Source organism: Psittacula echo (assembly GCF_963264785.1).
Source record: "Psittacula echo genome assembly, chromosome: 4".
Lineage (NCBI taxonomy): Eukaryota > Metazoa > Chordata > Aves > Psittaciformes > Psittacidae > Psittacula > Psittacula echo.
Window position 1 is genome coordinate 18,813,575 of NC_137738.1, and position 17,089 is coordinate 18,830,663.

Here is a 17,089-nt window from a genome sequence, read left to right on the forward strand (position 1 = left end):
AAGGTCCTAAAGTCAGATCTACTGTTGTTTTGGGTAGAGAGAGTTCAAGTATTTGATCAGAGGTGGGAAAATCCACAGTTCTGCTTTGCTGGAGAGTATATTAAAATGTCCTTCTTCTACCAGAATCTTTATATGTCTGTCTTTATTTTTCTTCTTCTGACTCCATTACATATGAATACTGTATTAAATATACACTGAATTAGTGTTTATATGGCTTCCCTGAGGAGAGCAGGGTCACCATCCTGCCTCCATCCACAGCAGCTAGGTGGAGAAGAGCCAGAGGTTCCAAACCATTGCTGGGTGAAGCAGCTGTCTTTTCGGTTTTCAGTAAAATCTCCATTATGAACTTATTTGAAGGTAGCCAAAAGAGAATTATTGATACAACAGCTCACTTCTTTTAACATAAAGCACTTCCCCAGTAGCTTTCAATAACTCATTAATAGAAGGATCTCAGCACTATTCTGGTATGCTCTATGTGGCGCTGCTACTACTTGCTGATTACTTATTCAGTGTTTTGTTCTTAGTTTGCCACACATCTAACTCACAGGGAGAAAAGATTGCTTGCTCTCCTGCTTCAAAATTCTTCAGTCTTTTTTTATGATATTGTAAAATCAGGGTGAAATTCAATCAGCAGAGTAACACCTGATTGTCAGAATGGTTTAAGAGTAAGATTATGCCAAACACATAAGAAGAGCTTGGACAAAATTGCATCCAATAATAGAAAACCATATAAATAAATATAAATCTTTTCTTGCTTCTTTTGGAAATTCTCATAGTATCATGTGGACAGAAAAGATACATAATAGTTTTAAGAAGTAAAGTGTATACCTTTTTAAGAAACTGCATCCACTCTTCAAAGGTTGCCTGTTGGGTTCATAGGAAAAACCAGGTTGGAAGGGACCTCAGCAGGTCTTTAATCCCACCTCTTGTTCAAAACAGTGTCAGTTGTGAGATCAAACCATGTTGCTGAAGGCTTTATTCAGTCTGGTCTTGAAAACTGCCACGAATGGAAACCACATAACTTTCTAAGCAATCTGTTCCAATGCTTCACTGTCCTCATCATGAAAAAGTTTGCGAGGGGTTTGGCCTATTGCCTCTCTTCCTCTCAGAAGACACACTATCAAAAGCCTGGCTGCATCTTCTTGATGGCCTTCTCACAGGTGCCAGAAAGCTACTGAGTTTCTTATCTGTCTTCTTGTCTTCATGAAAGCATTTATTGCTTCAATAATGTTTCAACGGCCACAGATGAAGAAAGTTACTTGTTTTAATAATCTCTCTTCATGTAATTTCTAGATTAACTTGAAATAACCTAAGCATTTACCACACTGAAAAAGTAAGTGCCACATTTATAATGGTCTTGACTCCTACCTAAGCCACCTATAGAACAATATTGCTAAGTTTAGAGATTTTCTTGCATATCTGACTTCTGTCTATTCATTATGATATAGCTACTGGTTGATTAAATGTTAGTATGATAGATACAGTTTATTTATTTTCTTCAACCAGAATAAATCCAAATCTTTTTTTTGTGGAGATTTCTTTGGGAAGTAGCTTTACAGTGCTAGGTATCATGCAGATATTTCCAGGATTCATTTGTGCCAGACACTGTGGATCATCTCATCTCTTATTTCAGGGTATTTCCAATCCTTCTATGTAGTTTATTTCAGAAGTCAGGCATTCGCTGGCCTCCTAAAGCCATAGCTTCTGGAAGGTTTAGTATATGACCCACACTTACAATAAAAGCCAAAGATAGACATGCCTAATTCAGTCTCCTTTTTTCACTCCTGCATTTTTTATGAAAGAATCTTCAAAGTGCAGTCATGAAGTTCACACATGTAACAGTGTAAGTATATATTGTAATATCTTCCCAACAGAAGATTTGATTGTTTTTACCTGGTTTAACCAATCATAGGATGCAAGCGGTTTATGTTAATGGTATAAGCCGAGAGCACTTCAATGTAATGAAATGTTAAGATCTTGTAAATGTTCCCTGTACCAAATATCCAGCTGGTGAATATGGACACCAACAAGATGAAACTCTGGGAATGCCTAGTTACATACAGCATGTTTGGTAGCTCTATATAGAATTTGTTTGTCTTTTCAAAGTCCATTTTTAATAACAATATCAATTGAACTTCTGGTTTTAGATTATTTCATATGAATAATTTTTATTGTTGCTTAAATCAATATTAAATGATCTTTTTCTAATATTTCTTTTCTGTTTTACTTCCTTCAATGTTTACTTTGAAACCTCACCAATAAGGCAAGCAATGTAAACTAGATATTTGTAATAGTTACTATCCATGCCTTGATTTGACACTACGACAATAAAATTTAAGACTTTCAACTAAGACTTTGTTTTCCCTTTCCTTGAGTAAAATCTCAGGGGCTGCACCTGATTTTTTTATAAAGATTGTCTTCTGCTCCTTCTTTTAGACAGCTGAGTTGTTTCATTTGACACAAACCTTGAACTAAACAAATACTCCTATTTGTGGTCCAACAGTGGGTTTCCCAAATGTATTTGTGCAGATAAACAACACAAACAACAAGGTCTACCTTCCAGAAAATAACTGCAGAATTCAAGGATACTTTTTTTTTGTCCCTGTGGAATCTGTCTGAGAATAGTACTGTTGAAATCTTGGAATTCTTATATCTTTTATCTGAAAATGCTTCGTGTTTTCACCTATGTGACTATAAGTCAGGAAGTCAAAATGATTGGTTTGAATTTGAAATGAGAATAAAACAAAAGCAGAAAATTGCCAGATGGCAGTCTCATGGAGAAATGCAATGTAACTGTTATTTATATTTAACACAGTTCTAAAAGAATTTCCTTGACTCTTCTTTGAAATGCAGGGGTTTAAAAGACATTCAAGGAGCAAAGCAAATTCAAAACAATTCAATATTTCCATGTACAAACTGTTCAGGCTGGAATGCATAATCTGTGGAGGAATTGGTTCCTGGATCTTTGCATGCAGTTTGTCATCAGTCTTGTACAGAGACATTTCTTCCAGAAAGACTAATTCAAAAATTCACTTTTCATCAGAAGTTTGAGGATGACAGGATCAGCCAAGGTTTCTTTCAACCATTTAATTACTTATTTTAGAAACAGCTTATTTGTGTCTAAATAAATTATACTCTTACTGATTACAATGGTATTTTTTCTGGCTTTTGAAATACAGAGTAAGGAAATCATGTTGGTTATTTTTGGCCTATCTATCTTTTATTTATCATCTATCTGTGTTTAAGAATTGTTAGGGACTCTAACAACAATCAGTGAAGCAAGGGAAGAACCCCGAATCCTTTGATTTGCTCCTGGTAATATATGTAAAGTGGTTAATTATCTTGATTGTAGACCAGGATGTCATTTTGGTATCTATCCTTTCCAGAACAGCTTAGATTTTCTTTGGGAAAAGCTGGAACTTATACATATTACATATATATCAAATCTTACAAGAACATTGAAGGAGGAAGATAGAAGTGAAGGAATAATCAAGGAGGTCATGTTTAGCCCTGAATTCAAAATATGTTTTGTGAGAATTTATTCCTTAGCTTTGAGACCAAATGCACTCTTAATTTTAACATCTGCAGGGGGCACTGGAACAGCAGGACCTCTAAGTAAGTCAACTTCCAAGTTCAGCTACTACCAAGTTTTTGCTTTCAGCATTTTTTATTTCTAATGTTTGTGAACTCAGGTTTTGTTTATATTTTTAATCAGAAGAACATTAAAAGAGCAACAAGAGAAGTTAGATTAGACAGTGTGTTTTTAAATCCCATCATCAAAAGGAACCTGCTAGTATTGTTATTTCAGCATATTGGATATTATGCCTTTTTACCTGAAAGCTAAATTTCATTTCCAATGTGGTAAGCCATGCTCCTTCTTCCAGCTTGAAAACTGACTCAGAAATCAACTTGTGTCCAAATGTATATATTTGAGGTTTTTTTCCTGTGACAAGGCAGAATTTGTGGGCGACTACACAAAATATTGTTTTGTTTTATTCCAATGTTGCAACCTGAAACCAAGGGAAATAAAAACAACCAAACAATCGAACAAAAAAACCCAAAACACAACAACTTTGCAAACAGAATATTGATGATTTCTACAACTTGAAATCTGCAGGTACATGCTTCTGTAGCTTTTTCATGGGAGTAAATATGGCAGTGTCAGCTACAGATTGTTGTCTTTCACATTATCAGAGCACACTACTCTGCTTAACTGTATGGAACTGTGCATGTTTATGAAAGTACTTTCTTAAACATGTGCTTTATCTGTAAGGTCATTCAACTATGAAGTGGTTCAACTGTAACTGTATGTTTAACTCTGCAGTTTCTTGTGCACATGCAGTTGATTTTTTTCTGGTTTTTGCATCTTTCTGCAAAAACACTGCTTTCTATGTCAGTCCAGGTCACATCACATATTCCATGTGTCTCTTGAAGTTCTCTCCAGCTGTTCATTATAATATCCATTAATTGATTTTTTGTTTGCCTTTTTTTTATGCTTTTCAAATAACAGTCATGGTAAAGATGATAAAACCTTCTCGGAAAGTTGGTTAGAAAACATTTCACTTGGCCAACCAAATAGGATACACCTTTAATGTTGAAGTATTTTAAATAGGAGCACCTGAAGTGTAGAAGGAAGCACACTTTGACAGTTTTAGTGGCTCAATTCACAACATTCTCAGAAAACTAAGTGAAAAACAATCTGTATGCTAAGTAAAGAGGAGACATTTGTATCCAGAAGATTTTAACAGGGAGAGAGTTTAATAATAAAATTGCAGCCCTAACCACATGGCTTTCTTGCTCTGTGTTTGTTTTCTTTTAGAAGCAGTGTGGCATAGATGACACTTGTCATAAAGCTCTTCCTACAGGAAAATATGCAAGCCCAGCTTATTTTCAGTGCATGATAATAATTAAAGCTTCCATATGTGAACCTCTGATATTTTTTTAGCTAACAATTATCCTTAAGCCCTCCTTCCTTCTTATGCATTTGGATTTAAAGAGCAATAGGGAGACTGAAAGCAGTAGGCATGAGTGGCTCATTCCCTAACTCTGTGGACTAAATGCTGGAATAATCTGACAAAGAATTCAGGAGAGGGAGGCCAGGTAGTGAGCAGGCTGATCTTATAAGGGTTAGAAAAGAAAGAGAAAGTCTATCTTGTGACTAGGCTGAATTCAGAATGTTTATGAGCTTCATCATGCTGCTTTCACTGGTGCCAGCAATGTTTGTATGGTCCAGACGTCAGCTATCGACTTTTCCATTTATTCAGCTCCGTACTTTCCTTTGTTTGGGGAGTCTGCTGTAGTTAGAGAGTTTATAGTATTTTCTTGTAAAGAAGTCTAGTGTTTAGAGTCAGCATTTGCTTGTCAAGACTTTAAGAGTCTATCTGTGACTCTATATTCATATGACTCTGGGTAAGACACTCAAACACAGCTTTACTTCTGCTTTCCAGCCTGCAGAACAATACCAGCCTCAGTGGCCTTGTGTCAGGCTTCATGCAACTGAGATACTTGGATGAAAGCTGTTTTAATAGGGGAAACCCACTATGATTTGCATTCTTATGAAGCCATAAATGCTCTCCATTTATTTTGGATAGAGAAAAGATGTGGAGGGATAAAATTTGCCTGTTAGTCTCATTTTGTATAGGCCTCTATGTTCTGTAAAAAAATCTCCAGGGCAGTAGATGGGAACTTGGGTGTGTGAATCCTGGGTATTCCGAGTAGCAGACATCCTGGGACAGTAACCTATTAATACTGAGCAGAGACTGGGAGCAACAGAGCAGCAGCATGCCCCTCCTCACCATACAGAACCGTCAGATCACCTGGACCTCGCTGCTGGTACTGGGGTATCTCTTTTACCTCCTTCTGGGTGCTATGGTGTTCTAGCTGCTGGAGAAGCAGTCAGAGATCCACTTTCGGGACCAGTTTCAGCTGGAGAAGCTCAAGTTCCTGCAGAACTACACATGCTTGGACAGGCAAGCCCTGGAGCAGTTTGTACAGGTAAGGAAAACATGCTCCCATTATTTCGGTTCCAGCATTATTTTGGTTAGAAGAAATTATACTGTTGTGGCCAAGCATGTCATAAATTGATCTGCTATTCATGACATTAAAGGACTAACTGTACAAGAGAATGGCAGAGGTTTCTCAAGCCCATTCACCTATCTCTTATTCTTGACCAATTGCACTTCTTTTCCCAGTCATGAACTCCCAAAATATGCAAATAAACTTAAGAACCTTCCTACTACTTTGCAATAATTTCAGCTTCAATGTTTTTGTCTCCCTTGTTAAGTATTACACGGGAATCATGCATGAGGACAAAAACCAAGAATCAAACCTACAAGAAGCAGGTCACCCTTTCAAGGTTCTCCAGTCCAAACCCATGCAAATTCTGCCCTTCTTTTGTACTAGGAATTTTCTCCTGCCTTTGAAGGTGGTCCTGCACTTCCAGGCCTCTAAAGAAAACATAAAGCCAACCACCATGAACTGTGTTATCTCTCACAATAAGATACAAAGGGCTCTTGTTCAATATGGGTTGTCAATTAATGACATCTTCAATTACACTTTAATCTATTCCTCAAAGCTGTCTGGAGATAATATACTAGACCTTTCTTGGTATTATAATAAACATATTCTAGTATTGCAAGAACTGGACAGAAATTCTTGAATTGCTGCTTTTGTTGTGTTCAAAGTGTATCCAGTTGCAGAGCTGGGTGCCTAAACAGTTTGAACTTTTTCTACCATGTCATTAAACCTGATAGAAACTGTAAGGAAGTAGGCTTCAGGTTTGCACTGAGTCAGAGGACTTCCACAGAAGTATATGCTTTTGATCAATAAAAAGACCAGATTCTGTAAATGGATTTAAGCAAACAGTGAAGTTCAGATCAGAAAGAGAAGAGAAGGTCTGAACCTCTGTCTACGACGACTATGTTCTGATTACTGTGATATATTTCTTGTGGAACATTTGGTATTGTCCAGAAAATTACTAAAGTTTTCAAGAATATACATACATAAAAAGATGCCTGATTTTTTCAGCTTCAGCAGCTACTGATATTAGCTGTATTTCCCTTATAACTGGGATAATGATTGTTGAGCAGAAAATCCTGATTCTCATTCTAAACCAAATTGGGATATTGCATAGGATTGGAAGGTTTAGTAAAGTATACTAGAAGCCTCAGAATGAGTTCACACGTGTTCAGATTCTCCTCTCTCTGGCTCCAGTAGACCTTCCTCAGCACTGCCATGCCACTCAGAGAATCATGGGGCTTTTTTGCATCTCTGTGGAATTAGATACAATTCTTTCATTTGTAAATTGTTCCAGACAAAACCGGCTGAGGGCACCAAATTATTGTCTACAATGTATCAAGCTTCAAAGTACTTAGACTTGATAGTTCTCGAAGTAAAGGTAAGTGCAGGCGCCCTCTGACTCATCACGCATTTGTAAGACCTCTTAAGAAATTGTCCATCTCTTACCAATAGTAGTGACTAGATGTCTTTCTATATTAAATCTATAACTCTAATTCAGGAAAGCAGTCATCTCTCTGTATGTTTTAACTGTATGGTTTAGGAGGCCTGTTCATCATGTCAGAAGTTCCAGTCTGAAAAGTCACGGTTACAGGCTGTGGTGAAATACAGACACTAGATTCAGTCTGCTCAGCTGACAATGGTATGGTGCTGACAGAGGATAACCAGTTTCCTTCAGAGAAATCCTGGGGGAGGGCAATGAAACACAAGGCAGCCAACAAGATATTTGATGCATAAACAAAAGCAGCATTTCTTTTGCACATAATAGTTTTGGTCATCTGGTAAGATCTATCTGGAATAGCAGAGAATATTCATTAGCTAATCTTTCAGACTAGGAGAAGTCTAATATTCATTGAAAATTGCTGGAAAGTCATAGCCAAAAATAGCAATCCATACTCACTATTACTTACATGGAGGAAACAGAAATTAGTGTGTTCCCCATCCCCCTTCCCACAGACACAATGATACATTTACACATGTCCAAATTAAAAACTGCAGATTTCTATCGAGATGACTAGACTTGGAAAGGAGAGAAGAGGAACTGCCTATATTTTTTATGGTATAACTTCACTTTATTTTCCCAGGTTGATCACTTTGGTGTCTCCCTCTACTCCTTGCCCCTTAGCCTTCAACTAGTTATGGAACCTGTGCTCCTTGTCACTTCTCCAGTGACAAGAATTCAAGATTCTGGCCAGTTCTGTTTCCAAGTTTTGCCATGTCAGCACAAGGCCATTTTAACCAAATCTACCCTGTTATCTACACTGTTTATTGCTCTGTTTGCTCAAGATGGAAAGCAATATTTACTTCCTTTTTTTTTCTGACATTCTTCTTGATTTGGTCTAATGGGTTGTTCATCTTTGCTCCTTTGACCTCTTCTGCCTCAGGTCCTCATGGAAGCATGGGTAAAAGGGGTCAACCCAGAAGGAAATTCTACAAATCCCAGTAACTGGGACTTCAGCAACTCCTTTTTTGCGGGAACTGTTATCACCACTATAGGTGAGGTACTCTCCTTATAAATTAGGGTTTCCTACAGCTATCCTGTAAATCCCCCAGAAATGTGCAACTGGTGGACAGAATACACCTGCAAGACAATCTTGACTATTGTGGGTTACAGTTTTCTATTTTTTCTCAATTGCACCTGTTACTCAGATATATCCAGCATATTACACCTGCAAAAAACAGCTGAGTGCCTACTTGATACATGTGATATCATTTTTTACATACACAGCACATATTGAGGTTGCTTTGAAACACTCAGTTGCGCTCACCACAAAATCAGAAACCTATAGAAATTTACAATACTCTTTATGAGTAATGTTTTTCACATTAAATTTTCTGTTAGTCATAGTGAATGCACAGGGCTCCATCAGAAGCTATGGCAATTTGTCAGACAGATGTAATTGCAGAAAATCATAGGTCCACAGGTTCCTGAAGTTTAACGTAGCTGAACTTCCAAGCCTAGGAACTCCCCAGGGTGACCTGCAGCCTGACTGTAATGCCTTTTCATGTAGCTCTTCTTATTTTTTTTCCAGGTTATGGTAACCTGTCTCCCAGCACAGTGGCAGGGCAGATCTTCTGTGTGTTCTATGCCTTGTTCGGAGTTCCCCTCAACCTGGCCTTTCTTAATCAGCTGGGGAAAGGCCTCGGTGCTCACCTGATTACCTTGAAAAGATGGGTGCAAAAGCCAGGCCGTGCTCAGGTACAGTGTCATCCTATCCTTTATTTCCACTGTTTTAAAATTCATTAAATTTCTCCTCTCAGATAGGTACTGTTGTTGCTAGAATGGGTTTCCCTTGTGCATGCCTATATTTTTCTGAACCATAACAATTAAATGGCCCTCTATATCAGGAAACTGATATACTCTATTTATTCAGCTTTAAAGCAATTTGATTTTGCTTGAGGGACTCTAGATTTGCCTGTTTAAAGCCTGACTCAGCAAAACTGTTAAGCAAGCATCACCTCAATTTTAAGCAAGGTCCGTAACCTTTGGAGACCATAGCAAAATACATGCACATACACACATTGCTGAATCAAGTTCTTATTATCGATCCTATGCTAACATCTATCCAGATTGTAGCTCTACACTGTGCAAAACCAATTCATTTTTATTGGCCTGCTAATCTGGCTTGAATTACCTTCCGTGATTGTGCGAGCAATTTAACACTTCCTTACTTTTCTTTTCTTGAAATGTTCATAAATACTACTTCTTCTTAGTTATAATTTATTAGTGAGTCATTAAATTAGTTGAGATATATTGGAATAAGGGAAGCATGAGTAACAGAAAATGAATTAAGGTCATTTATAGAAAAGTTAGTGCATGTTTCCGAGTAAAGGTTCAATGAATTGACCCCTTTAGTTAGGGAAAAGGGAGATTAAATATGTTAAATATGTTGAAACATTTCAGAGCTCTGGCACAAGTTTTTTTTCTCGTTTCATTTGTAAAACCTCTGAATCACTGCCTACACAGGGAAAGCTATAAAGGTAATGTCAAATGCAGATGAGGATTATATGAGCAAGAAGTTCTTTAGCTGCATAACCTGTCTGCTGTCATGCAGCTCTGCCACCAGGAGGACTTTCATGCTAGTATAGCTGCATCTTTCCTGAGATTCCTCACAGAGTGATTTTTTATTTTTTATTTTCACTTCTGAATTAACACCTCATTTCTGGCAGAATTCCTATGATCAGACAAATTTTTAGAGCTGTATCTAGTTGTTCACTCTGAAAAGCCTCTTCCAGGAAACTGGTTCATCTCCTTTTAACCAGAACTTAGTCATGCTTTGAGAAATTAATTACAATTGGTTCTTCTTCATTCCTGACTTACCGTCCCCTATGTTACAGGTTTATACCAAAAAGCCAGAGTAAAAAAGTAATATTGTGCATTTCATTATAAAATTTATGCAAACTTTATTATCTAATTAAATGCTATCACACTTCTGGAATTAATTAAATGAGAACAGATTTCAACTATAACCATGTTGATCATTAATTCTCAAAGAGCTTTGCAAATGAGGTAAGTATAGAAAGCTAGAAAGACATGATACGCAATACAAAAGTGATTTGTCAAAGTCACCCAGTAGGCTCATGCCAAGTTTCTCAAGCTCAGCTGACTATTTTATATGTGAGATAATACAGGGAGAGGAAGAAAAACATGATACTTGGCCCTTTTTACTTTATAAATAGTGGTTTGGCTTTTCATCCAGTCACAATAGGCACATGCATAGAAAATCATACCCTGGTTTGAATGCTTTTGGGGACATTTTTAAATGATTGCAATAAGTTTGCATCAGCCGGTACATCACTAGTCAAAAGTTCACCAGAGAGTATTCCCTGGAATTCCATGAGTTCCTGATCCTCAATCCTAAACTCCTAAAATCCCCTGTCATGACCCATGCCCTGCCCACTGCCCGTTCTGTGTACCTAGCCACTGCAGCCACATATGCTGAAACTTACCTCCCAGAAGGCAGACATTTGTCCTGTGAGACACAGATCTGCTCTGTACTGATAGAAAACAGTTCTGCTCTGAATGCTGCTTAGTTAAAAATAAAAGCAGGCGAACTGACTTCACTTAGATTTTATCGAAACATATTTTTGGCTGAGCTCTTGCAAGCCACTTTATAAATCTTTGGAAGCAGTCACAGTGAAGAGAACCCTAATTTGTCTTTGCCAATCTTTGTATCATGAGTTATGCAATACTTGGTGATTTTCCTCAAAGACAGGAGCCAAATGATTACGAGATTATCTCCACTTCAATTGAAATTGTAAAGTGAGTATTTCATTCTCGTGTTTGTCATAAGTTTGAAAATATGACTTGAGCATATTTAAAAACTCATTGCAAAAAAGCTTTTAAAAAATCCTCTTTTTTTTACTATTTTTGAGAATTTTTTTGATTCATGATTAGGTACATTATCTATGTGCAGGGTAAACAGCGAGGTCAGCCTGCAGTGCATGGAAGCATTGGTTTATCCTTCCTTTTTGGACACTGCTCATTGCTGGAGCAGGTTTGTGATTCAAGAGCAAAAACAGACTCAGCAATTTCCACTAAGCAACTATCAGTGCTATTTATCTGCCATCTTCTTTTATTTTTCAGGTGTTTCAGACACTGGCAGTGGCCATCTTCCTGACCAGTGGGACCTTGCTTTTTCTAATATTCCCACCATTGGTCTTCAGTTATGTAGAAGGCTGGAGCTACGGAGAAGGCTTTTACTTCACCTTCATCACCCTGAGCACTATTGGATTTGGGGACTATGTAGTAGGTAATAAAGAAGGTGAACTGGATTGAGTTTTGTTGAAATTAGTTGCTCTAATATAAAGCTAAATACAGAGAGCATAGATATCTATCCCACTATAAATCTGACAACCTGGTTTAGCAGAAGGTGTCCTTGGCCATGGCAGGGGGATTGGAGCTAGATGATCTTTAAGGTCCCTTCCAACCCAAACCATTCTATGATTCTATGATAATGTATTATATGACATAGGCATTTTTCCCTTGGCAGTTAAGCTAGGAGTCACCAAATATGCCACTGGACATATGCCACTGGACACCCATTCAGCAGTGTCTGTGTCCAAGCTGGTAAGAATGTGATCTATGAGTGACAGGTGGAATGTAAGTGAAATCTCTTTGTCAGTGTTAGGACTTTGAACCACCGTCTCCTAACAGTGATATGTTTCAGCAAATACCTACTATTCCCAATAAGAAATCATGTCAAATATGTAATAATCAGTACTTAAAATGGGGAAAATATTACTGTCAACCCCAGAACACCTGTGAAAGAAAACAAACACAGTGAGATTACACAGTCTTTAGAGGCTCTATGTTGAGCCTGTTCTCTAGACTGAGACACAGAAATAGACACACATGAAGGGCTATTTTTCCACCCACTTATTTGAACAAATGCTCTTAATAGATTGTGTAGTGTGCTTATTTGTTAAAAACACTAGAGTCTGTTGCTTCATAAGTAGTAGCTCTCCTTGGGACATGTAAGCATGTCCCAGAAGGAGAGAAATCCCCATCTCGTGCTGAATCTGGGCACTGTGGAGTTTCATGATGATCTGGATGACAGACTAAGTGCATGGCTGCAGTGCTGTCCTGTGCCTGTATCATCTGCACTGATTGCCCATGCTGTGGAATTATCAACTCAGGGATTAAGATTCCCATAACCACTTACTTAAAATGGCTGCATTTCCCATATAATATTCTCCAGATGATTTTTTAATCCTGGTTACTGAGGTATATCATCCTACAAAAAGCAATCACTATATCACTGAGGTAGGAAACTGTATCTTTCTAAATCATCTGAGACCCCCTGTGTGTTTCTTGAGTACAATATGACTAATATGGATTCAAAATTGGATTTCCAAGTTGATTTTTTTTTTCTTTGTCTGTGGCTAGGAACACTCAATTTTGTGCATCACTGAATAACATTAGATGTGGCTATTTTTATTGTATAGCTTCAGCTTCAGAGATTTGATGCCAGCTGTGCTAACCTTCACCTGCGATTTGGAACATAAAAAGAAAAAAGGAAAATAAAAATTAAATGATGCTTATAGATCACACAGTCTTATTAAACTTTTTCAAGGTGTGGAGAACGTATGTATGAGAACTTCTGTTTGGCAGACCTAAGCTGTCAAGATTAATATGCATCGTTTCCTGGATTTTTCAGGCACAAACCCCAACAAGCACTATATCCCAGTGTACAGAAGCCTAACTGCGATTTGGATTGGTTTTGGCTTGGCCTGGCTGGCTCAGGTCTTCAATGTGGCAGCTGACTTGATGGAAAAATGTCTTCAGCTAAAGTGGTACAAGCCTGACTTAAGCTTGGCAAAAGGAACCACCATCAAACTGGAAAATGAACCTGAGCAGCCTAGAGTCCACATCCCCAGCTGAGCAAGGTACACAGAAAGCAATCTTAAAAGTATGTCTTTCATCTGTATCTCGTACTAAGCAAGCCATGTGGATAAAGGACTAAACCACAAGTTGTGGACTGTTTCCTAAGGAGCAGATTTCCTAAGGAGGATATTTCAGATGCCTTGAAATTTTCACACACGGTGTAGGTATCAGCCAATTAAACCTCCAAAGAAGTAGCACACATGGTCAAACAACTTTCCTGGGATTCATTTTACACTTTTCGCTCAAGAAAGCTTCCTCTGAAGTAATCAATTATTATCCTTTCTCTTTCTCTAGTGGAATTCAGTTCTTAGGTCATTTGTCTTCAAATAAATCCAGAGTGACTGCCTCCCAGCTCCAATGAGAAGTCATGTCACCAAGAATCTCAAGTGGAAAAATTCAGGTACAGAAATCTTTCTTCATTTCCAATCATAAAACAAAAAAAAACCACAAAGGAATATCAGCAATAATGACCACCTGCTAAATGACATCCATCCTATTAAGATTCATTTGATATTGTCTGAAATTAGCAGCTTTCATATAAAATGATAACATTTCTTTAGTTCCTGGGCTAAAATGCTTCTCTCTTAAATTGTGCTGAAATTGTGTGTCTATCCAGCACTGCCTGGACTATTACAATCCATTTCAGAGCAAACTGACAGCTCAGAGCAGGTCCTTATCCTTATTGCAGTTCATTTCACAGCCACTTGACAACTGGACTTTAAATCTAAATGCAAGCAGAATTCCTTTATTTCCAGCCAGATCACAAATATTATTAGAGTCTGGCATTTGCTTTGGGACAGTTCATTATGAAGGTATCATGCATGTAGATTTGATGTTGTCCATTTACCTCTAAATAAGGCTGACGGTGGGCTTTTGTGTTAAATCTGATCCTCAGCCATGCGCATAGTGTCCAACCATGAGAAATGGAGTCTGGTCTTGTCACATCTATTGTAAGTAAGTCGAACGTAGCAGCAGCCATCACCAAAGAAGCAGTAAAGCCAAAGAAGGACACATAAGCACCTTATAAGCAGGCCAGTCACTGAGATATAAAACTGTAGTCATACTATGTATTGAAATCTAGAAACTCGATAAAGCAATTAACCATTCATTGAGTACCATGCTAGGTAGTTTATAACCATCACTTACACATTCCATGGCTTGTAATTATGTACATACTGCCATTTATTATGTATGTTTATAACTCACAGTCACCGTCAGGTAATCCTTTGAAATTCATTTATAAGTGGAACTTTAAGTGTGACTGAATTGCGACTGGGCAATGTAGCAAGCTAGCCTGTGGCTGACAGGCTACAGTAACATCTCATGCCAGCCTTTCCACAACTGCTTTGGTGTTTCATTTTGGGGAAGTGCACATAAAACGTAGACAGGTACAGGTCACAAATCTCTTCGCATATACTTTCTTACTTCTGAGGATGGTCACAACAGCAGCTTATTCTTACACCTGACTTGATGCTCACTTTCTTTGCTAGTTGCTGACTCCTGCATAGCTCAGTGTGCCAGCTATGGTTTGTTCAACTCAATTCAAAACAGTTTTCAAATACACATCCCATCTAAGATTTCCCTCATGTCTTACCACTGGCTACCTCACAGATTTTATCTCCTCAGTTTTTGCACTGATCTTCCTTTATGCCCTCAGGTATTCCCATAAATTTATGCAATGGCTTTGTTTGTAGCTGCTTTCACTAAGAGTAGCCAACTCTCTCCTGTCTGGCTTTTTGTATCTTTGCAAATCTCATGGGAAACTTTCTCAGTATTCTCTATTCTTCACGCATAATGTTTGCACATGCACTTGTTAACACATCGTCATCGCTGTACTCTGTACCTGCCTTGTGTCAACGCTACAAGACATTTTGGACCAGTTTATGTAAAAGACAAAAGTAAAGTTCTACTGACTTTTATATCTAACCTGTTCCCTTCTCCTTGTGTTTTTCCATGCCTTCCTTACTTTATCTAGCCACAGCCAGCCACAAAACATGCACTAGTCTAAAGGTGATGCTATACAGTATTTTACACCATGCTGCATGCCGTAACAAATGATAACAAGGTTTACAAAGGACAGAAAGTATGCATGCACCACTTACTGGCAAAGTGTTTGTTAAGATCATTCTTGCTTGACACCTGACAGCAGGGAGTTTGGATTGGTTTTAGTGCAGTCCAGAAAATTGCTCCTGTAGCTGATACTGACTTTGCAAAGTAGTAGCATGATGAGACTATGCTACTTATATCAAGCATGTGTCCATGCTGAAACAGAAAAAAGGAAGATACTGATTACCTCTCCTATGTTACACAAGTGATTGAAATTTCTTGCTCACTTTGTCAATTTTTCAAGATCCTGTAAAGATCCTAAAGGTCATGCACATTTGTAATCAAAGTTACTTTGAGATACATGCTGAGAGCACTGGTCCAATTCTTGAGCATGAATGGATCAAGTGTTTTCTAATACCCTTCCTCTAATAAAAAGGTAGCCAACAAGTATCAACCAGCAAGCAAAGAAAAATAATGTGGAAGAACTGTGCAATCACAAGGGCTTACTAGCAGTCAGAGGAATACCCCAAAGGGACTCTTCCACTCTTTTAAAAATCCATTTTACCAGTGGTGCAATTCTGCACAGAATGGTGATCACACAACCTACAAGATGCTCAGGTGGATACCAGCACTTCCGAAGCCTCTGACCGCAGCTCTGCACCCTGTGGCAGAAACAATGGCCCAAGCAGTGGTCATCCAGGATGCAATAGCACATTGTCCCAAGCAGCTACCACTTGCAATCCAGTGCAAGACAAGAAGCAAATGTCTTTCCAGACCTACACTTACCCTTTAAACCTAGTCAGCAAGCCCTTCGTCATCCTTAGACGTATTGGTACCTTCTATACAACACTAAAACATCACCTGCAAGTATTTAAGCCATTCTCTGGAGATGTAAATAGAAGGCTGACACACAAGTGACAGTTCTGAGAACACTCAATAAAATCAGCCATTAAAATATTATATGATTCTATGAAGTTTTGTTGTGAATCTTGATATGTACTCTGCCTCCCCAAATTCCTTCTAGCAAGCACATGCTTGATGTCGTGGGTTTTCAGTCTTGCTTGTAGTTACAAATCCTGAATCTCATCTGTAATATTTTTTATAGTATATCTTTAGTATAAACATTAAATGCTATATGTTTAGTCCATAATGTTTCAGCATGGTTATCTTGCTGTGCTTCGTATAATCTGACTTTAATGCAGTTAAAATATCAAACTGTAGTCCAGATGTGTCTATTTGCTGATCTTAAATGAAACTTAATTGTATATACTTTTTAGTATCTTTGCATCTTTTCTTTCCTATATATGTTTTTATAGAAGACTTTTTTCTTTTTTATTTTAAACATCATTCTGATAATAGAAATTCACTAAGACAAAGAAGCTTTAAGAAAAAGTATAAAAATTGTAATGTCAGTTAGTTAATTAAGTAACTTTGTTACTGCTTTTCTAGGCCTAAGCCAGTAGGGACGGCTTGTGTGCAAAATATAAAGATGTATACTGGTTAGGACTGCTTCGGTGGTTTGGGAAACTGCCATGAAAGTACTGCGCATACTCCAAAAGAAAGGGTAAAAAAGTTCAACCTAGAGGAAGACTTTGAGCCTTCATCCTCACAACCACCGTTGACCACCACCAGGGGACAGAC

The 17,089-nt window shown here is 37.9% G+C and overlaps 1 protein-coding gene across 1 annotated transcript; it reads left to right on the plus strand.

Annotated features, from left to right (window-relative positions):
* Positions 1–5,781: 5,781 nt before the first annotated feature.
* KCNK16 (potassium two pore domain channel subfamily K member 16) lies at positions 5,782–13,399 on the plus strand (the record flags this gene model as incomplete). Its single annotated transcript, XM_080615858.1, is given in 6 exon segments — positions 5,782–5,877; positions 5,881–5,994; positions 8,400–8,511; positions 9,048–9,214; positions 11,603–11,768; positions 13,176–13,399. Coding segments are annotated over 6 exon segments (879 nt in total).
* Between the last annotated feature and the right edge of the window lie 3,690 nt (positions 13,400–17,089).